Source organism: Sinohyriopsis cumingii, chromosome 3 (genome assembly GCF_028554795.1).
Source record: "Sinohyriopsis cumingii isolate HCF-2022 chromosome 3, ASM2855479v2, whole genome shotgun sequence".
Lineage (NCBI taxonomy): Eukaryota > Metazoa > Mollusca > Bivalvia > Unionida > Unionidae > Sinohyriopsis > Sinohyriopsis cumingii.
The window spans coordinates 84,471,516-84,496,971 of NC_142963.1; the positions used below are offsets into that span (position 1 = coordinate 84,471,516).

General features: G+C 32.8%; 1 protein-coding gene and 1 long non-coding RNA gene across 7 annotated transcripts in view; one reads left to right on the forward strand and one right to left on the reverse strand.

Annotated features, from left to right (window-relative positions):
• Positions 1 to 25,456, reverse strand: part of LOC149803225 (uncharacterized) — a 114,044-nt gene that overhangs the window by 36,320 nt on the left and 52,268 nt on the right. For 5 of the 6 annotated variants that reach the window (XM_089952856.1, XM_089952854.1, XM_089952855.1 and 2 more), the window contains exons 3-11: positions 13,319 to 13,420; positions 8,919 to 9,074; positions 5,642 to 6,391; positions 4,001 to 5,080; positions 2,150 to 2,215; positions 1,584 to 1,683; positions 981 to 1,078; positions 392 to 634; positions 40 to 230 (exon numbers count right to left, since the gene is read on the reverse strand). In XM_089952856.1, coding sequence (XP_089808982.1) covers positions 40 to 230; positions 392 to 634; positions 981 to 1,078; positions 1,584 to 1,683; positions 2,150 to 2,215; positions 4,001 to 5,080; positions 5,642 to 6,391; positions 8,919 to 9,074; positions 13,319 to 13,420 — 2,786 coding nt within the window. Of the gene's footprint in view, positions 1 to 39; positions 231 to 391; positions 635 to 980; positions 1,079 to 1,583; positions 1,684 to 2,149; positions 2,216 to 4,000; positions 5,081 to 5,641; positions 6,392 to 8,918; positions 9,075 to 13,318; positions 13,421 to 17,159; positions 18,689 to 25,456 lie in introns of those variants that run through there. The other variant, XM_089952858.1, reaches the window with a different exon arrangement.
• LOC149803226 (uncharacterized) overlaps positions 20,322 to 25,456 on the forward strand; it is a 190,358-nt gene continuing 185,223 nt past the window's right edge. The window contains exon 1 of the long non-coding RNA XR_016420161.1: positions 20,322 to 20,745. This is a non-coding gene — a long non-coding RNA (uncharacterized LOC149803226). The remainder of the gene's footprint in view (positions 20,746 to 25,456) is intronic.

Below are 25,456 nucleotides of genomic sequence, written 5' to 3' on the forward strand. Positions count from 1 at the left end.
ATTCTTCAGATGCATGGATGTTTTAATGGTATTACGTACGATATTGCTGCTAGCGTTCTGAAAGTGTGGCATGGTACTTTGAAAGTCGGTATTAGGAGGTCGTTCGAAGAAAGGTTGAGTTTGTCCTTGCATTGGAAGTAGACCTGGCGGAAACGATGAGTGGCAATGTTGGACTTGAGGATGAATAGAATACCCGGGCCAGACTCTGTTCACGTCATATATATCTGGCCCTGAAGAAAAGAAAACATATAAAGACAATAAACGGTCTGGATGAAAGACATCCATTTAATCTTAAAGTGCGTCCCTAGTTACCGCGTAAATGACTGAGTGTGTTTCTGATAGAAAGGAGAAGGGACAGTTTTAGAGATAAGGAGAAGTTGAAGATATTCACCTGATGGAATCAAAAGTATCTGGCCAGTCAGTGAATCTTGTGCAAGCTTATATCCGGCCGGAACAGATAGCGGCATTTGTCCGGCATTTTCTGGAAGCGATGTTGGAATCGGCTGATGGTAATTAAAAGGAGCCTGGTTTAGTTGCCCGAACCATCCTGCATTCAAGGTATGAAACTGAGCGGCGATTTGTCGAGAGGCAGGATCGTCTGGCCAGAAAACCCCGGTGGTAGCATTGGAACCTCCTAAACCAAGTAGAAAATTAGTCCATTGCCTTAACTGTAAGCAACTTTAATGGAGCCAACATTTTTGGAAGTGCGTCATACAATTTACCTTCGACTGAAAAGAGTGACCAGAATGACTAACAAAACCTGCAATAACGTACTTTTACTTAAAACAGCGGTATTCCACTAACACGTTGTTCAGGCGGTGAAAGAATACCGTGTTTGAACTCGGAGCTTACTTTTTCATATGAATTACATACTGTAAAGCAAATGGTACAGTTTTCGATTATAATTTATCCTCTAGTGGAGACTAAACGCGTCTGTAAAACTTATTTTGGTATTTTATATAACGAAGGCCATTGCATACCTGTGACGATAAGATTAGCAGGTAGCTCGTTTCTGCTTTCAGATGTTCCTGGTCCATTAGCACTTGATTTGGTTGCAGGGCGGATAACCTTTAGAGGTCTAAATTAAGATAGAAAAATGTAATTTTAAGAAAGAGTTGTAGGTCGCACACAACATAGCGGTAAAACCTAAGACAACGCAAAATGTTTTTCTTAATTATTTTAGAGAAAAGAACATATAAGAAAATTATTTTGCAAACAAAAGTAATGGATAGCTTTACAAAACTTATCGTATATCCAATACGAACTTATAATGTTTCGTATTTAATAATTCCAAAAACAATATTGGATGTAGAATACAGATGTTGTCGTCAGTATTGATCTGACACTCTTTCAAGCAAGAACAAAACCAAACATGTTACACACGTAAGAACTGAACATCTTTAGTTTTTGCAAACACGTGTATTAAAACAAACATGAATAAAACCTTAATAATTAAACTGAAAAGGAACATATCAAAACAAATTTTGTCGAGAAGGAGTCAGTGTAATATACTTGATAGCCTTTCATAGCTATAATGCCTTTTTCATATTTACATGATTTTCGTTTGATTTCACTGGTTTTACCTTTGAGAAGTTAATCCTGGTTTTATATCTTGCTGGCTAGCAGGCGATTTTTCTTGCCTTTCCGAAGTATCAATGTCATCCGATAGGAGCTTCTCGTCTGCTACAATGAAAGAGAACCCGTTTCAAAGTAAATTGTAGAAAATGTACACATTGTTTTTGAGATAGATATATTGATGTATGGCAAGACTGATACATAACTGTTCACAATGTCACTTAAAACCCAACGGATACCTTTTAAAATACAAGCAAAAATAGTTTGTCTTTCAAATAAATTAATGTTAGAAACCATTTAAATTGATACTTAGAATAATAACGTATCTAATTACATTGAAGAGATGGCTATCTAATGAAATTAGCCACGACTGGTGTGATTTCAAGCAACCGTGATTACAAACCGTTATTGTGCAATAAAACATGTCTAAGCACAAAGTGTCCAAGTAAATAAGATATCTGTAAGAAAATTCATTATTTAAGATTTTCTTAAAAATACACTTTTGGGACGAATGAACGTGTACAACGCAAGTATTATCAGTTCTTATTATAAATTTCAGCATTTATCCACGTACCAGTATCGCCTTTTGGTACAACAGGCCTTTGACGTGCAACAGCAATTCCAACAGGAATGTTTGGGCCTAAAATGCAAGTTATTTAGAGTCAAATGCAATTATTATAGTTCTCTCTTCACCATGCAGATAAACACTGCCCAAGAAATTCCAGATCTATATCTATGAAAAACCTAAATCAAATAGTGACATTTAAAAATTCAAAAACTCACTAGTATTTTGGATAAACGGTGACATAGTTGTATAATAAATTTTTCTTTCATCGAGAAATGTCTACATAATAAAATTAAAATTTATAAAAATATGAAAGATATAACTTAATATTTCCTCTGAATAAGAATTAAATCATCTAGTTGAAATATGCTGTATCGGAAGAAGATAGACCTTAAAAATGTATGTGATCAGCAAAACAGAATTTAAATTACTATAATGCCTTATATTTAATATTTAAACTTTGTAGAAAAAGACTATTTATTTGGGCATTTCGTTATACTGCACATTTTGTTTAAAAATCATTTAAATTACGACCCAAAATAAATTTTCTCCCGTTTTTATAGGAAGTTTCCATCCAAAGAATCTTTCTATGAAAATTCACAGATCTATGAAAAGTCCTCATATACAAATTACCAAAATTGAGACTTTCACAAAAAATTTAATTTTTTCACGGTTGGGTTTATACAGATATTTTTATTTCTTCTTTTATTTCGCAAAGACGGACAGATATTTGTTGAATAAAATCTATGACCTCTTATTCTTGCAATACATGACATCAGTAACGCTTTCTTATATGTAATATACAAAACGAAAGAATACATTCAACTCTTTTTAGAAAATGATATGTTATCCAAACCTAAATTATTTAATATGACAATTAAAAGGAACAATACAAGATATGCACCATTTTCATTTAAGACCAATTAGAGATCAAAAGAAGTCTTATTGTGAAAGGCGTATTTTGACATGACATCCATCAAGATTTTCAAAACAGTCGCTACGGTCGCATATTGGATAACAAATCAACAGCAGTTTCATCGAAAATCAACTAATCATTATAAAAAAAAGACGTTTGCTGAAAACTCCATTTTATATGGCCATTCATTCAGGGGAGAGTAACGATAATAATGTTTTGAAGATGGCAACCCTATCTGAGGTCTGATAGGCAATAGTTTCATTTAGAATCAAGTAGATATTATAAGAAATCTTCAGGTGAAAACCACATGTCGATACGTCTTTCAGTACTGGAGGAGTAGTGATGACAAAATGTTCAATGTGGCAGCCATGGAAGTCCATGTTGGGTACCATTTAGACGTCATTTTCTGTTAGGACCAATTAGACGTACGAAATATGTTAGTGAAATCACACTTGGATTTGACCAAACATTCAGGGGTAGAGGCGACAACAATATTTCAGAACTGTCGTTTTTACTTTGTATCAACTCGACCTTGGAATCAGGTTATGGATAAAGGTTCATGGTAATCCTATAATTAATTCATGAACAGTATCGATAACAAACGCGCGCTAACGGACGGATCGGGTACGGACGACAGACGACAAACAACAGACCATCCAAACGTTCTTCTGGTCTATAACCATGGAGCTAATAACTGTTTATGTTGTGTCATTCAATATATAATAATGTAAAACCGTCAGACAATAAGATTAAGACGATGTGATTGTCAAGCAAAATTAACATTAGAGAATGTTCAACATAAACATACTTATACATAATTTCTGATTTTCATTAGTATTTTCAACAAATAATACATGTACAATCAAAAAATAACATTTCAAATATTCTTTTCGAGGTAACTAAAGTATCCATTAAGATACAGAATGCATGTAAATTTAACTTACCAGGTGTTGAAGATCCATCTATTATTTTCGATGAGGACTTTTTGGAAATTATAATTCTTTTATCCTCTTCCTTCTTCTCCTCGGCAACGTAAGTATTGGTCGCTGGAGGAGCCGAGCCAGGCCTGTGGCAAACGGATCGATCGGTGGTACTTTCCGGGGCATATGCCTCTTCCACATTAGGTATAGCTTTGATATTATTTTCCCTCCCCTTAGAATTATGATTGAAATCAAACGCATCCTCTTTTTGAGTGGAAATGTCAATCATTGACTCTTTATCGATAGCGTGTAATTCTTGTTTCCTTTGCTTATCTTGGGTAAGACTTCTGAAATTTCCTTTTCTCAAGCTGCCTAGCGATTTTTTTCTTTCTGTTTGTTTCGTATTATTTTTCACTTCCTTGCTTTTGCAAACAACTTTGGCTTTTTTAGATATATGCGACTGTCTATCAACAGGTATACCTACATTTTCGGTTGAATGTGATTTCTGAGATACTTTATTAATTTTATCTTCAACTCGTCTATCTGATACGTAATCGTTTTCAGTAGGGGGGCTTTTAAGAGGAACACGTGACTCAACAGTGTCCATCTTATTTTCATTATGAAAGTGGTGTGTATTTATCTTCATTTGGTCATTTGTTTTCTTTGAAACTTTTGGAACTTCTTTAGGCTGTTTAGGATGACTTTTAACGAGTGTCACTTTTGAATTTTCTTCTGTCGTCGCAGCGATTTCATATGGAGCATTGTTTACTTCATTCTTAGAAACAGGACGAACATCCTGCTGCGCGACCTTCTTACCATCGAGCGTTTGAGAACAGTGTTCCTCCTTTGATGTACAGCATGTCGAAGCAATGTTGTCGTCCATAAGCGTCATCAAGCTGTCCTTTGACTTGGGAATAGCGCTTAAATGACTCGTTACCGTCCCTACTTCCGGCACAAACGTTGTGGCATGTACCTTCATGCCTTCTTTGTATGTGCTCTGTGATCTTGCGTATAGGTTATGGTAATAAGGTAGAGAGTATGTTGTCACAGTGTTGTCTTTGTCCGGACTCGACAATGTATGCTGGAGGGCCTCTGAACTTAAACCTGTTGAATAGTCGATAACAGATTGTTACAAACAGTCTAAATTAAAATTACAAGGGAAGCAATAAATGCTGTTAATCGTTAATCGTGATACATGCAAAGTAAACATAGGAAAAACACAAGAGTATTTGGTGTATGCTAAAAAAAATGATGCAATTTTACCTATTAAACAACATCAGAATTGTATGTCAACTGGTTTTTTAAAAATTATTTATTCCCAGAAACTGTTTTTTCTTTAGTACACTCGTCAAACTCCTTAATAAAAGTATGATTCGCCATGTTGACACACTGCATGATCTAAGTCATCGCACAAGTAAAATTGATTGCATGTCGTGTTTTACATATAAACTATTTTATTGATTTAATTTATCGCAGGTAGTGTCTGCAGCGTTACAGGTCCCGCGGATTTTGGTATTTCAAAAGCACTTAAGCAAAAATAACTTCCCTGTGAGCATAATAAACTTGTATGTATGGGCGAGAACTGCAATGATCAATGCAAAATGAGTTTTATACCAAGTTTCTAAGAAGATTTCAAAAATATGGAGATTTACTGAAAGAAAATACCTTTAGTCGTAGACAATAAACTTGATCCTGACGAATTTGAAGATGTCACGTGAGGATTCGATGATGTCTGGGTACAAGTGACTGTAACTGTTGTATTTGTGACAACCGACTGCGTCCTCACATATGTGGCGGGTGTTACAGAAGTAGAATTACAATTCAAGCTATGTTTATCTTTTAAGCAAAGATTCTCTGGCTTGTCTTGTACATCAGCCTCCTTTGCGGATTTTATTCCATTTAACTGCAGTCCTTCATACACTGAGTTCGGTACACAACTATCATTCGGAGATGGATATGGAAAGTAACTGAAATCAGACATTTCATCTTTGTGTGTCTCTAAAGACTGCTTTTTATCTTTGGAATGCTGCTCTTTCGAAATAGTTGAACTTCCTTTCAGATGAATTGAATGGCCATTACATTTTCTTTTGTCAATATCCTTTCCATCCGACTTTGTGTCTTTTCTTGACGGAGAACACACTTTTTCAGCATCGGTAAATGGCTGTTTTATAGAAATTGTATCTCCTTTTGTTTTGACATTAGAATCAAACGAGCGGTGATCTTGAGGCCTATCAGACGATTTTCTGCCAGTTTCATGCGGGCGATTTTTATCATTTTGTTTGCACCTGTTTACAATGGACAAAGAGAGATTTGTGGCTTCCATCTGACTAGCCTGAGAATAATGAAGACCTGGTCCACTTCCAAAGAATCCACCTGGTAACATTCCTAACGATGAACTGCTTCCACATATGGCTTCTGAAAGAAAACAAAAGCACCAGAAAAACTTCAATTTGTTTTATGACCTTGATCAAATCAAAACCACTCAAGTAATGCATATTATCGCACTATCTAGAGATCGACACAATAATATCCGATAAATTATCTGGCACCTGAAGATAATGATAAATGCCATCAAGTAAAATATGCACGAATCGTCAGTACGCTTGTGCTAAAATATGTAAATACTGTTAATACATTTTGTATACGGTGCGCTACAAATACTTTTGAGAGGGCCCAGATAGGCACGCCTTTGCCGATCACTGCCGTCTCACCTCTGTCCGCGTGGGTTCAAGCCATGGGCTCGACCAATTTTGGGTATGTGAAAAAGCTGCCTATAGCTCACCGTGGGTCGGTGGTTCTTAACGGGGTTTCCTGGATTCTTCCTCCACCGGTAATCTTGCGATGAGAAATAACGTTAAACTCAAAACAACAACAAACAACAAATAAAATTGTGGCAAAATAGTGGGAACGCATCAACTAATTTAAAGATCTGCACCACTTATATAGTTTCTGGATTTACCCATCAGTAAATACTAAATACTAAAATCCGAATTTAAAGCATGAATGCATTTTATTAAGAAATTAATACATAATCATGCTCTATAAGGTTATATCAGTAAACAAGGATTTATACTTGAACACGAACCATTTTGTTAACATTAACGTCTTAGTACCATTTTGCCTCTCAAAAAGATCCATGACAAAAAAAAAGCAGTTCAAAAGTGAAGTGGAATTTCGTCCTATTGCGGCACGCAACACATATCAAGCTATTTTGTGGAATTTCCTCCTATTCTGGGACGCGACCCTTATCAAGACATTTTCCGGAATTACATCACAGTGTGGGACAAGACACTTATCAAGACAATTTATGGAATTCTATTCCATTTTGGGACACAAAACTTATCACGACATTTGACAGACATAGAACGAAGAGTAAAATGAAGGAGGTAAACAACGGTTTTCAAACAAAGGCTTACGATTACGATGTACAAATTCTAATCTACAGCATCCTAAGCTTACTTTATCTCACGGTTACTGGGTGATTTTATTATTTACTGAGGGTTGTTATTCAATACTCACAAAAGGAATCCGCTTAACTGGTACAACTTGAATAAACATTAGCAGCATTAGTGGAATTATAGTGTCGAAGATACCATTTCCATTTCGTTGAATTATTAGTCTGTTCTAAATTAAAAGTACCACGTAGCCGTTAAGACCTTTATCCTAGGAAAACAAATCTTTGTGACAGGATGAAAAATATGGGCAAGTTGGGCTCGCTCTTATGTTTATATTCTAGGAAGATTATTTTTCACGTGAGACTGGAATACTGTGAAATCACTTGTCTGTTTGTGAGGACACTAAAAGATAATGTCGCCTCTGTGTGGGATACTGCGAGATCCAATCACACGGTGAGATCATGTCGCATCTTTGTATGGATACGGTGAGATCATGTCGCATCTTTGTAGGGATACGGTGAGATCATGTCGCATCTTTGTGGGGTTATGATCACTAACAGTTGACAATCATATTTCATTTGTAGTGTTTGAAATGCATAAGAAAGTGAAAGTAAACTTAATTATGAAAAGGGATAAATCGAAATCTCTTTTTGTAAAACTAATTATATTGCATTAAACGTTATACTTAGTTTTGTACGCTGTATTCAAGTAGAAACATAATCCAGCACTGCACTGACATCAGCATGATTTGTCTTTCATTTATAAAATACAACAGTTAATAATTTATGATTTTCAAGTGTAAGAGAAAGGCATAATTATAGATTAATCTTTATAATACAAGTTATAAATAATTCATTACACTAATTGTTTTTCTTTCCTTTCGTTGCACCGAAATATATTTGCAAGAACAATTTTATGGTGCGTGCTAATCGGAAGCTCTTATTTTCTGATTATGTCTTTCTGGTTTTGCGATTAATTACTCTCTACCCAATTACTCCCTATCCAAGACACAGGAAACTGTCTAATATGGTCATAGGGTAACTGTACTAGTAGCAAATTTTCCTACTTTTCCAACAATAAAGGAGCAAGTATTTTAAAGAGGCATAAAATCTTAAATAAGGTAAAGAAAGATGACTGTGTGGATCACTTATATCACTTTTCATTCATACTTAAAATATGTATGTCTTATAAGTAAATGGGTACTAACGGAAGACGGCAATGTTTTGGGGTGTAAGCTCGTGAACGGAGACAACGGGTAGACATGAACTGTGCTCCATACTCTTTGTTGTACCGCTCCATCACCATGACAAAATACATATTACACTGACACAGTCGTCTCTATTTTATTTATGATTCAACTCCGATTTTATATTTCAATAGAATTGCACAAATCGTTATTTTCGACTTTTAAGCTTTAAGCTGCTGATTTCGATAAGCCATCTTTTCAATAATTCTAGTTATTCTCAACAGTTGTTTCATAGGTACAAGTTTCAAAGAATTACCATAAGAATAAATAAATATATTACTGAACACAACATTTATCGAACCTTTATGAAGGTCATATATTCGGTGTTGAGCGGCTAACGCCTGACTCTGCACATGGGCCGCTCCGACTGAGTTATGGGCAAACATGGACAGGGATTCCGTGGCTGGTAAATATGGCAGGTATGGATGGTAGTTGTTCAGAAAGTACCGGGCATAGCCTGAAAATTAAAGAAAGGTAACACAAGTTCAAGCGGAATGTCCTTTTTATTCAAAAATACGAAGTAAGATGTTTGAGTGTTTTGGACATTCCTTCCACATTCCCAGCGCAATCGTTCATCAAAATGTCTGGCCAAGAGAGATCGAGGAGTGGAGATAATAATGCATAATCAAATCAGAACTCACAAGATAGCTAAATGATCAAGACAGGCGATGACAGGGTGGACCCGATCTATGTACGTTTCCACCAAGCAATTTAAAATATTCCACATGCCCGGTGATATCCTCATCCTGCTGTGAAATTAGACCATGCTGATAAAAGCAAGCAGCATGCGGGCGAACTCTGACCATTTCGCTCCGTAGGTACAACGAAACCGAAAACATATTACAGAGTTAGTATATAATAAACAAAACACTTGGTGTTTATCTAGAAAGTTTTGACGTCTAAGAAACATTTCGTACTAATACAATGCGGAAAGAAACTATGAAAATACAGATCAAAATAAACATTTATAGCCAAAATATATATGATCTTTGCAGACAAATCCCTATCATTTGCAGATGGTTTATACGTTAATGCATGATGTAAGTAAAATAGATTAGCTGGGGACTTTTTTTAAATTAACTCACTAATTAATAGTAAATGCAGAAAGTCAGACATGTTTAGTATTTACAGACGGTGCCTTGCTAATTTTTATAAAATAACAAGAAGAAAACAACAACAAAAAGAGTGGCACAGTAAACATCGCTATATACTAAATCTACGATTACTTCTTTGTATCGAGATTTTGCCGTTTTTGAAAAAATAAATCTTTACAGATGACTTGTTACTGTCATATAGAACAAACAGTATTGATTCCAACGCAATATAGCATGCATTTCATCTTCATTTGATGATATTGACGAAACTCCGAATATGAAGCGTACATAAGTTTATAACGAAAAACAAAATATAGAGTACACACTGTAGACAACCTAGACAGATACACTATTTAATGTATGATGACAAAAATTCCTTAAAAACCAAACGCTTCCTTGCCTTGTTGCATATTTACCAATTATCAGTCTGTAGTAAAGAATGCTTAAATTGTCAAAATAATACATTTACGTGCCAATGATTGGAAAAATTTAGCGACAAGCAAATTGTTTTAAAATATGACAGATGCTTTCACACTTTTGCACTTTAGTTAAGAAATAGTAATTTAAATTTCTAAAAAAAATAATAAGATTAGTAACACCATTTTACATAAAGCATGGATAACTTCTATGATTACAGTTGCATAAGAAAATCTATATATCATTATAATGTGATAATATTTAAGTTATAAACATGAATAACAAATGTGTATAATGGAGGAGCTATACTGCCTAAGTGGGCAATACAAATACAATCATATAAAAGGCTATTTCAAATATCTCCACAGAATAAAGAAAGTGTTCAAATGTGTGCACATATGGGACAATCTTGAAGCAAACTATGGATTAAATTAATGAAAATTAATTATAGAGTTAGCTAGCATAAGCAGCATGCTACTGGAGATGACGATCCAATGGTTTTATTTCGCTGCCAACAAGAGCTTTAAGCAAATATGAGTAATTCATGCAGTAACTCACTCATATGTTAAATGGTCTAAACTGTCTTGTACTTCTTGCAATGACGTCTTTGATACAACATTATAGCAATTAGTCTTGAAACTTGATACGCAAAAGTCCACGATAAAGAAATAAATCATATCTAAAATATCACACAAATATAAATACCGAAAGAGTTTTTAAAAAATTACTTTAGACAAGCCAATAAGTTGAAGTTTATATGCTATTTTTGTTGTTGCTCCAGAGGTCTTGGTGCTTTAGAGCTAAAACGTTTTAACCCTGTTTTATACCTAAGAGACAAAATCTTGAAAATATTATTATTATTATTATTATTATTATTATTATTATTATTATTATTGTCATAATCATCATTATAATTATTAATGGACTTCTTGTTATGTTATTCATTTCGCATGAAATAAAGGCCGAGTTAATTTCCTTCTCTAAAAAATGTTGATGCCCATCCAATGTTGTCTAGCATAGCTCCCTCGGGAAGAACGCGAGCTTAAAAGAGCACAAATGGGAAGTCAGATATGGGATGCCTTTCTTCCGTAAGCTAAATCCTGGATCTTGACTGAAAAAATTCTTTTCAAATAACGTGCTCTCTTCTGTGGAACACATTACAATTGAATATCATTCTTGCATCAATTTGCGGTGTATTATTTCTAAATTTAATCCAGAATGGTCCAACGCTGGCATATGCGGATGCAATCATTACGTAGCTGGTAGTATTAAATATCAAGAATCTGGCGACTGTATTCCTTCAAGCGTTACATGGTATATAAAATAGAAGTAAAACTGCCATACTAGAATCGGACCAATGTTCCGCTGCAGTCAGCCTCGATCAGAAACTGACACTAAACTTGTCAATCATTTCGTACACGATAGAATTGAAGCATGGCTAATTATCGTATAATTACAATTGAGAGAGCGACATCCCAAACCAACCATCTCGACTATAAATAACAAAAACCAATACGTTCCTACCAAGCATGAATAGTATTTTTATATGCAAAGTTTGGCTATTCAACACTAAAAAATATCAGGAATATATTCTTTCAGCATGTGACAGATATAATTTTAAGATTTAGTTTAGCTTCTGTTCAATATGATATACACAACTGAATAATATTAACATGTACATTACTTACAACTATCTATTTCATTGCAGACAATGTGTACCATATATTAGTTAACAAAAATCATAAATTATTATAAAAAAGTATCAGTTCACTTTAATACACGTTAGTACGTTTACCACTTTTATGGAATTACTTTCCAGTATTACTACCAAAGCAGTACTATGTCCGTAATAGTAGTAATTCCTAATATAATTCCAAACAATTTCTTATCCCCAATTTTCAACAGATACACGCAAAACATATTATTTCACTATTTTCGTGATCGGTTTACCTATTTGTTAATTTTTTTACGGCACTTTTAAAATACTATTAGCTGTATCAGGCCGAGGATGTCCTTTACCCAAGGACACATCGAGGCAGCCTGAGAGGGTATCGAACCCACGACACATGGATTACGAGTTTGACGCTCTGCCAGCTGATCTACCGCGGCTCCACTACTAAAATGTTTTGAAATCCTTCATCACAACAGTTTTTGGCACAAACCCATAAAAGATGAGCTGAACACGAAAATTCATCAGGAGAGCTGCAAGTGGCTATAAGGGACCTTGAAGTAATGCATAGATTGAACCATCTACCAAATTTGCACATGAAGTTAAGGTCTACCATGCTCGGATTAGTAAGAGAAAGCAATAAATACAGTATCGTAACAATAGAGTGTTCATTTATTGTTTTTAATACAAGCCATGTTAACTATCAAAGAACGGATAGCACCTGGAGTGACCTGTATGTGCATGAATATGCGCATACATCTTAAACTTTTGTGGCACATATTTCTTTATAGTTTTGAATATGTATTGCTCCATCTTGAATCAGATGGCAATTAATGTACATGTATATTCTCAAGTCCGCAACAAGTAGCATTACACTTTATATAATAATAATAATAATAATAATAATAATAATAATAATAATAATAATAATAAGTATTATTATTATTATTATTATTATTATTATTATTATTATTATTATTATTATAAAATCATGAACCAGTCAATTAAATTATATTACATATATGTTGCAACATTATGCGTGCATACACATATTTTTAAAATGTATTTCAATGAATAAATCACACAAAACATTGACAGTATGAAATCTTTATAAAGGCGCTATCATGTTACAAATATCAGTCATTACCATTACTCTCTGTATGTCCGATGCAGATGTAGGTGAGAGAACATTGGGTCAAATCAAACTTTGATCCATTCGTGCTCTTGTATCAATTACAACTTAAATGATTTTAAGTGTGTGGACTTCCTTGGAACAATTACACCCCAAACAGTTATATCAATTTTGGTTTAAAATGAAACTGACCATAAATAAGCCAAGTTATAAAAGGCTGTATTAGGGCCATCATGACAACATTTTATCTGAAGATAATATTAGCAACCCAAACATTATCATGGAAACAGGCATTATACGTTATTTTATGTACATCTAATTACAAGCTAATTGATACACTGTAACAAAAATTAATTTAATAAGCGAGATACCATGAGATGCAAATTTACCGTCATGAGCCGGACTCCAATGCATATCTGGCATGAGTGCTTTCAACGCTTCCGGTGAGTGGCCACCGGTCAAAAAGTTCGTCATCATTGTGTAGTTAGCACCTGGAACGATGGAAATTATAGAGATTAGAACTTCGGGTGAAACGCAGTACTAGACATAGTCCATTAGTTTGGCCTAATCTACTTGTGCACAAACCCTATCTACAAAAAGATCATCTATTATGGTACGTTTCTTTTACACAGAACAAAAGGTGACACAATTTTATCAATTATTTGTTACAAATATTATTTTTTCTCAGTCTTTTTAAATGTGATGAAAAATATGTATTTCTCTCTCCAAGCAAACAGTTTTCAAAATATTAAACTTTTTTCCTTTAAAGCAATTCGCTGAAAACTTTTGTCTGATGAAATATTCTTTTATATTAACCAATATATGTCAATGGGCACAGCAACCCTAATTATATCCGAAAGAAGTAAACCCCTATATTCTTTTCCCATATAATTTCAATAGTGTGCAATTCAATCGGGCTAAAGTGGGTTTTTTTCCCCAATACTTTCATCCATGTCTAAATTATCTGTGATTTTCAAACATTTCCCTGATTATTTTCAACATTTATTTCTCAGAGGTTTTAAACATTTATTTCAAAGAAATTATTAATGATAATGACGTAAGTTTCTAGCCTTTCAGCTTATATGGCGAATGTATGTATACTTGTTTACAGATCTAACCATAATCTTAAGCTACATTTAAACGTTTAATTTGTGTGTGTGTGTGTGTGTGTGTGTGTGTGTGTGTGTAGTTTTAGCAGTCATATATAATTATGCTCTGTTGTAAAATATAGGCAAATGTATATTTATTCTAACCAAATATTAACGCAAACAGAAGCGTTACCAAACAGTTACATTTCTTGTAACCAAATACTAAAGCAAACAGGCGCGATAGCAAACAGTGGCATTTCTTGCAAAATAATTCTCATCAAGCGAGCAATTTCCTCAAATAAAATTCGACACTCATTCAAACATTACCTCTACGTCAGCATCATGACAAGAGAAACGAACATACAAAAAAGTATTTGACATTGATAGGTCAATGTGAAGTACCAATTCGGGACGAATAAAACTGATTGGTCCTTTTTTGTTGTCGTTTTTTTTTTGTCTTTTTTTCATATGAAGAATTAATGCATTAATCAACATCTAATACTTCACTCATTTCGAAGTTAATATGATCATGCAGTGTTTTATATCTGCTAAATCACACAAAAAATCTATAAATCAAAAACACTGGGTTAAACTGAGACCACGCCTAAGTCAACAATCTGTGACAATGATATTTCATCACAACATTGAAAAATGACCACATCAAACAAATGTACAAAATAATAAATATAGAAATACGTGTCCTACGTAAATAAGTGAATAAACGTTACCAATCAGTGATAATAAAACGTGGTTAGATCTAATTATATCAGTCAAAATAGCTTTTACATTACTGTATTCGTAAAAACTAATTTGTACAAATCTTATTATTTAACGCGAATATCATCATATGTTTTAATACGAACATGAAAAGCTGTTTCTATTTGTACATAACATCTAAGTTTCCCAAATTGAGATAAACCAATGTAACAGTAATGCCTGACACCAAATTATGGCTGACAATAGAGATAAGCCGGTGTAACAGTACATGACACCAAATCATGTCTGACAATAGAGATAAGCCCGTGCAACAGTATTGCCTGACACCAAAATCATGCTATCGATTCGTGTTGTGGCATGTTATTTAAATGTAGAATCTTAAAGACAACAAGTTCTTTTTCTTGTTCTTATTATGCATTTGTTGCATAATATTTCTTCAAGTTATGAAATTATCTTCAAGAATTGACTACGAATATATGCGAGACAAATATTCAATTACTGAATCGCAATGCTTTATTAATTATATGATTCCAACATCGCTGGAGTAGATTATCGGCGGCATACTCTGTTGTAAGTACATCAAATTTCGTTGTCAAGACCAGTAAGAATGAGTTTCCTACTTGACAATGTCGTCATGGAATGAAAATCATATCACAAGACAGAAGATGTAACAAATTTTGGTGTATATATATATATATATATATATATATATATATATATATATATATATATATATATATATATATATATATATATATATATATATATATATATATATGTGTGTGTGTGTGTGTGTGTGTGTGTGTGTGTATGTATGTATGTATGTGTGTGTGTGTGTGTGTGTGTACAAGTTCAGAAGATGCTTATTTATTTGTATTCCTTAATTCGCTCACAAAGTACCATTTTATTTACTTTGATTAATTATAATTATTCTGAATTGTACACATAATTTAATGATTTTATTTATCATAACTATCCGGGAATAAATATTAGCAAACAAAAACCATTTAGAATCCAATTTTCATTTCACTATCATCTTAAAGATTTTATTTTAAAAATGTGTAGTAAAGTCGAGATACAATTTTCAATCTGAAACAAAACATGTCAAACTTGTGACGTCACCATGCGTGGCTACCGTCGGTTTAGTTTATAGATAGGTCCTTACGGAATAATTAACTCAAAGAAAGTATGGAAATTAATGTTAATATTAATAACAGATATGAGTGTAAAGCATGCCAAGTGAATCCTGCACTAATTTAATACGCCCTGTCAGATATCGTAAAGGACAAAATTCTATTCGACAAAACTGAAGTCTCAGAATATGGTATGTTGCGCTGTATTATGAACACAACCAAGTCTGTGCAAACAAAAAAAAACCCACAACAAATGTATGCATTTGTGAGCTAAAAAAGATTAACAGCTATGCATTTATGTGCTAAATAGAATAACATATATGTAGTGGTGTGATGCATTTATGTGCTAAAGAGAATAACAACTATGCATTTATGTGCTAAATAGAATAACACATATGCATTTGTGTGCTAAATAGAATAACATATATGCATTTGTGTGCTAACAGAATAACATATATGCATGTGTGTGCTAAATAAAATAACATATACATTTGTGTGCTAAATTGAATAACATATGCATTTGTGTGCTAAATAGAATAACATATACATTTGTGTGCTAAATAGAATAACATACATTTGTGTGTTAAACAGAATAACATATATGCATGTGTGTGCTAAATAGAATAACATATACATTTGTGTGCTAAATAGATTATCTTGTATGCATTTATGTGCTATAAAGAATAACATCTTCATGATTCGATGAAGTGGCTACAAAAGGCTCGCAGCGTGTAAAAATCTGCTCGTTTTATAAAGCCCACACACATAAAGAACATACTAACCATACTGTTGTGTTTGTCCGTATTTTTGTTCAAAATTTTGTATAAGGGAAAGTAAGCCAGATAGTAAATGCTATTTGAATACACCTTTTGAAAGAAATCTTTAAATATCTGCTTTCAAAAGCCAGACATTTGATTTTACAAAGCAGCACTGGAACAAGATTGTGCCATATATACATTGCAAAGATTAATTACGTCATTATTCGTTGTCCTGTGTTATTTCAGAACGGTAGCAAAAGCAATCCAATATTTGCAATGGTAAAGTTCAAAGATTACCACTAAATTATTCAAGCCAACCCTGTCCTTTATAATAAGAAAGTTGCACATTATGGTGATTTCGCGTTTCAAGTCGCCATTCCCATCTTTGATTCCATTCGTTATCGTTCAATTACTAGGAAATGAATCCTTGATAATGGCGCTGGCGTGCTAAGGCAAGTATTAGAATTAATTCATGCTTACACTGGTTTATATTTGAATACCTACTGAATACTATCAGAAAAGGGAACGACTTACAGGTTATTAGTACGTTTCCTTGGGCATCCCACTGAGTATGTTTGTCTTGTTTGCTGGTGTAATAAACCAGATGTATGGCGACCTTATCGTTGGTCAACACTCTAACTCGACGAATGACGTCATAATACCAGATTTAATACTGTTAAATCCCTTTCTAGAACGTGCGCGGCATATGAGCTTATTGTCAAATTGTACAAGATGATATATTGTAGATTATAAATACATTATTCATTTTATTTAATTTCATATAATAAAAAAGTATATTACTATCCTTACGTAGCTAAGCATAACTAGCACCAGCTTCCAGCAAAACAAATCGAATATTCCCTGCGTTAGTATACGGACGGGATTTCATAATAGTTCAAAAATATTGCTTCTTTATCTTCCCACAACTTTGTTATAGATTTTTAAAATCCTTCACATGCATTTATTCGTTCACATATATTTCCATAATAGTACACTATTTATTCAGTCGAGCCAGCCAGAAGATAGCACATAATTACATCCAAATAGCACAGAGAGCTCGCGATTATGTCAGTTTGTGAAAACAGTATTATACATATCTCCAAAGGTATTATTTATCGTTTTTTTTTTTTTTTTTTTTTTTGTTTCTTCTTCTTCTTACTATTGTTCCGATTTATGCCCCAGTTGCTAGAAAAGAGTCTAATAAATAAGTTAAAGATTCACAGTAGATATGTACAGTAATCTACCATGTAGACAACGCAATGCCAGCTGTTCTAGAAATTTCATACTTATTATAATGAATCATTGATGAAACATCATTATTCATCTTCAGATAAGAGGAAACTGCCCTGGGAGACGGTGCTAAGTACATGCACTTCGCTGCTAATTAGATCCGGGAGAAACAGCACCCGATTCATTGCATTCAGTATCAGAAATAGAAAGTGATAATATCTAAACGAGCATAGCAGAATAGAACTCATTGCTCCCCAAGATGCTTCAGTCGAGCCTAAAGTGCCAGTCTTACACTAGAGACGTATTTTCAAAGCGAAGACATCTCGTATTTAATTAAAAGACATAATAAGTAGAAATTGGGATATTTCTGTCAATCATTTTCCTTTGATACAATCAAATTGAATGCATACAAGTAAGTATTAACAATACCCATGCATCAACATGGAGTTTAGCTAATCCTGTGAATTCCAACCAAACCGCTACTATGAGTTTTGCGTCTTATTTGACTTCATATGAATTTAATTGCTTTTGGAAAGTTTTGTTGTTCGTATCATCTACGAGGACACGTTACCCTGCAAAGCATAGATTTACTCGCTACAAATGCGAAAAGTTTATTTTCGTACACTATAATTGCTGTTTGGACTAAACAGCTTGAAGCTATCGTTAACTGATACATAAAAAATCTCAGAGATGATGTTAATTTAACCGAAAAAATAAATGGTCCACGGCCGATTTTGTTTAATATGAAAAACTGCGCTACACATGCCTTATTCACTTGCTACTTTTGATACCAATACAATTTTATACAACCCATATCCAACAATCTTTTTTCTTCTTCTTCTTCTTCTTCTTCTTCTTCTTCTTATTATTATTATTATTATTATCCAAGAATGCATCAATTAAACATATTGCAAATTATTTGCATAAACTGAAGATACTTACAGTGTGAAAATTGAAATCTTCAATTTCCATAATAACACACACACACACACACACATATATATATATATATATATATATATATATATATATATATATATATATATATATATATATATATATATATATATATATATATATATATATATATATATATATATATATATATATATATATATATATATATATATAATTTATGATAAGTAAATTATTCCATAAATTATTAATTATTCATTTTTATTATTCATTCTTTTTTCCTTCCATATGCAATACAAAATAAGCAATGTGTTACCTACCGAAGATCATCTGTAAATGTTTACTAGCTGCATCAGATAAAACGTCGGCATTAATAGAACTACACTGATTATTAAAAGCCGTTTTTCAAATGATTTTTTAGTAATAATCTCTATAATCGCAGAAGTATATATATATATATATATATATATATATATATATATATATATATATATATATATATATATATATATATATATATATATATATATATATATATATATATATATATATATACACACACACCTTTCGGGAAAATGCAATCTCTGTAAAAACTTTATTGTGTATTTCTTAATGTATAATAAACTATTATCTACTTGACTATAATTATTTCTGGGGTGGTGGAAGCAATTTTGCAATGGAATTGATGTAGTTTTAAATTTACATTTTGTCGGTACAGAACTGATTCTGTAGCTATATTGTTTTATAATAATTGTGTGTACTTCAACAACGATAAAATATTACCTTTAAACATCCATGAAATATTAATATATCAGTTATAAAGGGTGTGTATTTGTACGAGGCATCTATGGGAATATTTTAAATTATGTATATTATATTCTATTCTAGTATGTTTTTTCATATCATACCATATATTGCATTATATATCGTATCATATTATATTATGTTATATTATATTATATTGTATTATATTATCATTTTCAAACAAAACATTAGTACAATTCATACGCTGCACACACACACACACACACACACACACACACACACACATCGTTTTGTGTAAATTTCCTGCACAAGCCTTTTCGTGTACATTTCCTACATATACCATTTTGTGTATATTTCCCCAAATTAAATATTGAAAAGTAGGTCAAACAGATGGCAAAGCCATCAACTCCGAGAACTGTCATATATCTGGCATATTACAAGTGTCATATGGCACTCGTTGTAGTAATTTCCATAGAATAATTACAACCAATATCTACCTTTCCTGGTAGTCCGTGCCAGTTAAGTCTGCTTAAATTACTTGATCAGGTTCCGCTTTCAATAAATATTCTGATGCTATTCTCCCACAATGAAACCCCTTACAGGAATAATCAACTATTGTGTATATATATATATATATATATATATATATATATATATATATATATATATATATATATATATATATATATATATATATATGAACCCAGCATGAGCTAAGTATTGACGATACACACTAAATAATCTAAAAAAACATCTCATATATTTAAGCCGATGTCAAATCTTAGATTAAGTTGCAAAGTCACGATTTTTTTTTTTAACTTTAAATTTGAGGAGCCGATTTCTTGTCCGGCTTTGTATGATAGCTTTCTTGCTTTAAATCTTACAAAGAAAAACAACTAAACCACCAGGGCACAAGCTGTCCAGGTTCTTCAATAAATTTTATCTATTTGAGACGACCCCTCACGAACATACCAAGCAGATTTGCGGGTTAAGCTATTTATAGGGTCTCTATGTACATCGACCTGGAATGCAACCTGACCTATAATCTCGAGAACAAAGTATTTGTTGGACTAATGAACAATGCAGAGGAGTTTATGATTGGCGAGGTCAAAATCTTCTTCTTACATCACGAAATGTGCATTCTTAATTGTACGTGCTATGACAGCACTTAGTATGGATTAAAAAGCAGCGGTAAATAACCTCCTAACGAGTAAGTACGAACAGTATTATGGTAATATCTTTGTCATGATCCAGGAGGTTCATTGGCTGATGTTCGGGGAGGTCATATTCATCAGAGCTATACTTAACTTGCATTTTACAGCACTTAAAGCACTGATAAGTACATGTATTTAGAACTGACAACGATTATCAAAGTATTATGTACATCAGTCATTGTGTTCTAATAACGAACACAAATGTGTACATGTTTCACCAGTGATCTGTGTAGCTGCTAAGGCAGCCATCTTGTTCTTCTCTTTATTCAATCAATATACCGACGTTGTAAATTCCGTTTAGAAGCATTGCTAAGCATATTACTCCAGGAATATAAATTGGATACTGAACGTTCCGTGGGTAAGTTTCTCGCTGTAAGAAAAGACGTTACTACCTTTTTTTAATTTCAGTACTTGAAATTTTTTGCCATTATAATTTATTTTCCTCATTTTAGTATATATAGAAATAAGTTGTTGATACAATTTGGGTTATTGTCATTAAAAAAAAAATTAAAATATGTAGACCATTGTCTGTAATTGTGTTAAATGATTAGTATGAAACATATGCGGAAAAGTCAAGTGGCATAATCTTAATATCACAAAACATTGTAACAAAAATAGAAGCTGTCCACGTATTTTGTATTTCTTTCTATTACTCTTCTAGTTCTGCCTGCTTACACAGAGATGATTCATACCTCTGTCATGTGCATAGTTAGTGTTTGTTGAAAAATCTAGTTTTCCAAAACTAACATAGAATGATGTTTACTATATAATTAAAAAAATAACTTGAACAAAGCTAAAGGGAATGGAGAATTCTTTACGTCGGGATCAAAAATTTACATGAACAAAGCTAAAGGGAACGGAGCATTATTTACATCGGAGGAAAAGCAATTCAGATACATTTAGAAAAATCCCATACATCTAACTTCAAACAACAGAAAAAGAGAACAGATGCACAATAATTTTCGTTAGATAATCTAGTTAAGTACTTCTCGTATATGTTTAGAGTATCGGATAAATGGTGTTCTGTTATACTGACGTATTAAGCAACAGTGTGATGAAATGAATAAAACATGATATTCGGCAAAGAGAAAAACATCAATAAAATCAGTACAAAAAAGACCAGGCATCTTTAAAACAGATACATGCGTTGTACTAGCATAATCGACCTTATTTCGGTGTGTATGTGTGAACTTTATGCAACTATAATACGTGGAAATTCTTGATACCTCGATTAATAGGTGTGTAAATTATACTACCAATTACTATCGTATGGTAAGCTACAATTAATTTAACGATTACGATGAAAAAATATATGTGCTTGTTTATGCGCCTTTATTTCCAAGAAATTCCTATTTTAATGTTTTACTTGTTAATAATTACTCTCCACGCCAAGTATAAGAATGTGTGGTAAAAGATGAAAAACGAAAAAACAAAAGATACTCAGATGTTATTATAAAGATATTTTAGAATAGTATCGCATGGAACTAACCCGTTAAGAAACCAAAAATATTAAAATTATTTCCAACATGGAATGCTTTTCTTTATATTTAATAATAAACACGCCCCTTAAATAGAAACAATAAAGCCTTGAAGTCATTTTCGGTGTCAAATAATTTATATCTTTAAAAAAAGATGAAACTTCAAATAATGTTCACACCAAATGCAGAATCATAATTTAACTATCTACTCCAACTGAATTTAAGCTACATTTATAATATTTGTATAACCAGGTGTGTTTTTTTTTATTTTAAGAATTAGGAAATGTTAAAAAGTTCCAGTCATAAATTTGGAATAAAAATCTGATTATTTTCAGCTTTCCATTCTAAAAGTTCCAGTCATAAATTTGGAATAAATATCTGAATATTTTCAGCTTTCCATTCTAATAACTTTCCCTTCTAATTCGTTAAATATAATTTTTAAAATTTTAGTCATAGGTATACTGTTTATGTACCTGGATGACGGGTATCCGGAATGATTTATATGTCAACATAAATAAACATTTTCTCTTATTAGATGAGTCTACATTAAGCATTATTATCTCAAAAAACATTCTTATTGCTGACATGAAGAAATTTTGGTTTTTCGATATATCAGCAACCAATCCTATGCAAAATATGTCAATCATAAAACCCCAGACGCGAAACTGTTTCTTGTAATTCATATCAAATTAAGTGCAGTGAAATAAATTTAAATCGTAATTTTTTTAAATAATATTTGATCGTTGCTGAATTGCTAAATATTGTTTATATTTAACCCATATAGTTCGGTTCAGACCATGCATTATGTCAGTGGAAGTTTCAAATCCTGTAATTTCCGGGAGCAATTCGCAGATGTTAATACAGTCGGAATGCTGTTGTGCCTGTTTTGATCACAAACCAACTAACAAGATCTGAAATATACCAAATAATGGTATATGAAACTGAGATATAACACTGGACCTATATCCGATGTAAAGTTGATTGAAATAAACAACCGAGAATGTCATTATATGAACTTGGGTTAGTGCATAAATAACATGAAAGTATTACCTTCCTGATTTTTTCAGTATGATAGATATAAAACTCAGTAGTAAAACTTGCATTTACAATCATTAGTCTTTCACAATTTCGTTAATTTTTCTTTCCGTTAAAACCGTTTAAATTCACCTATTATAAATGAATATTACGAATAGAATTTTTATTGTTATATTGTTATCTTCTTTTTTTTAATTCTTGTTTTCTCGTGAATATTTATCACATTTAAGACATGCAGAATCAACGAAGAAAATAGATGTGTAGGTCCGAAAATACTTGCATTGTACCAGCTTTATTACAATGAAAGCATATATGAACCCACAAGTAAATCGAACAAAGGAAGTTGTATAGAAGAGATGTCAAGGTTTGTGGACAGCAAGGATCATTAATACTAAGGGACTGAAAAGTGTACAGAAAGTCACCACCCATACCAACCCACCCCATAAAAATAAGTAAAAATATGAAAATAATTCGACTCGCACCTATAAAAACTTGCATCGTCCCCATCTTAGAACCGGAAAGGAGAACCCCAGTATATTAGTTGCATGACTCGACATTCCATCAAACGAATTATCTAAGAATCGATATGCTAATTCAGAGGAAATTAGAGGGGCAGAAAGAAAAAATAATCAAACAACTGTAAACCATGTCTTCCTTTTTCTATTAGAAAGAATAGAAAACTATGCGAATTCGCAAAATTGGATAAGAGGTTGCATATTCAGAACGCAATCATAGCAACTCTTATGAAGCAATCCGGGGTTTCAGACTTTGCGACTTTTTATTATTTTCTCTCAAATTTAAAGGTTAGGTACAAATTAAGGTTTTCGCATTGTGCATATTGAAAAGCATTTTGTCTAATTTACTCAACGTCTTCCATTTTTTTTATATTATTTCACTGTATCTTTCCTTTGGAGGTGTCATGTACCCCACACATCTTTAGTAGTCTTTCAATGGGTTATTTTGTTTTAATGACATTGCAGGAATATGCATGGCTTGCAAAATACAACATACCACCAAGATTGTTATTCTTGTTTAGTCAATAAAATCAGTGTTTAATTGTGTAGTCATAATTGCTTATGAATTATTTGGTCACGTTTATTATTAATGTCTGAAAGAAATAAACATATAAAAGGAAACGTGTACACTTAAAGAAGATAAGAAATTTAGAGTGACTGAGAACAGTCAGATAGCAATTAATTAAAAATATTGTTAAATAGCAATTAATTAAAAATACTTTTGACTCTCACCCAGTAGCATGACTTGCATCACACAATGTTTCGGCTAAATCTAGCGCAAATTAATGCAATATACGGTCGCCGTTTTTTTTTAAATTACAAGATACTTCTTCACAGTTAAGTGGAAAATGGAAAAATCAATCCAGTTAGTTAATTATTGGGGACCCCATTTCAAAACAGATTGGCAAACTGCACACGAGCAATGAAGAAATCGCAGAATCAAAGCTGCTATAAAGATGGAGTAGCGAAAATACTCGTGTTTAAGTCAAGTCAGGAACGGCCTTGGCAAACGCGCAGTCCGATTTTGATCATTTTGGCAGGGCCCCTCGAATTCACGCGCAGCATTTGGAAATAAAACAAGTTTTATATGATAATGAACTTAAAATTTTCTTCCATCGCTTTAAAATGACTTTCTCTCAATAGATTAGTTTTAAAGATTAGTAAGGCGCGGGGCCCTATTGGGCCAAATCGGTCCAATTGGCCTAAGGCCGACCCTGAGTCGAGTCTAACTGCATTTTCTACAGGCCGTGATATGTCATCGCATAATGCGCCGGCAGATAAAGGTATGTGAGAGAAATGAGTAGTGCAAACATCATAGACTGTAATCTGCAGGGGCAGTATGCAACGGAAGATCATGGTCTATACCAGGCATGGGCAACTTCCTTCAGGGCGCGGGCCATATAAGTGATTATAGTCACACCAAGTGAAGTAAATTTTACGGACAAAATCAGTTCGTGGGCTGTACTTTGCCCACTCCTGGACTATAATGTCTGCAATGGGGCTATTTATTCCACTGTAAAAATATAGTCATCTACGCAATATTTTCCATGAAATAATGGTTTTATGGTATATTTTTAATGTTATAGATATAAAACACATTCAAAAGGTACAACTGCATAGGAATGCAAACATGTATGAGATTATTATTATTATTATTATTATTATTATTATTATTATTA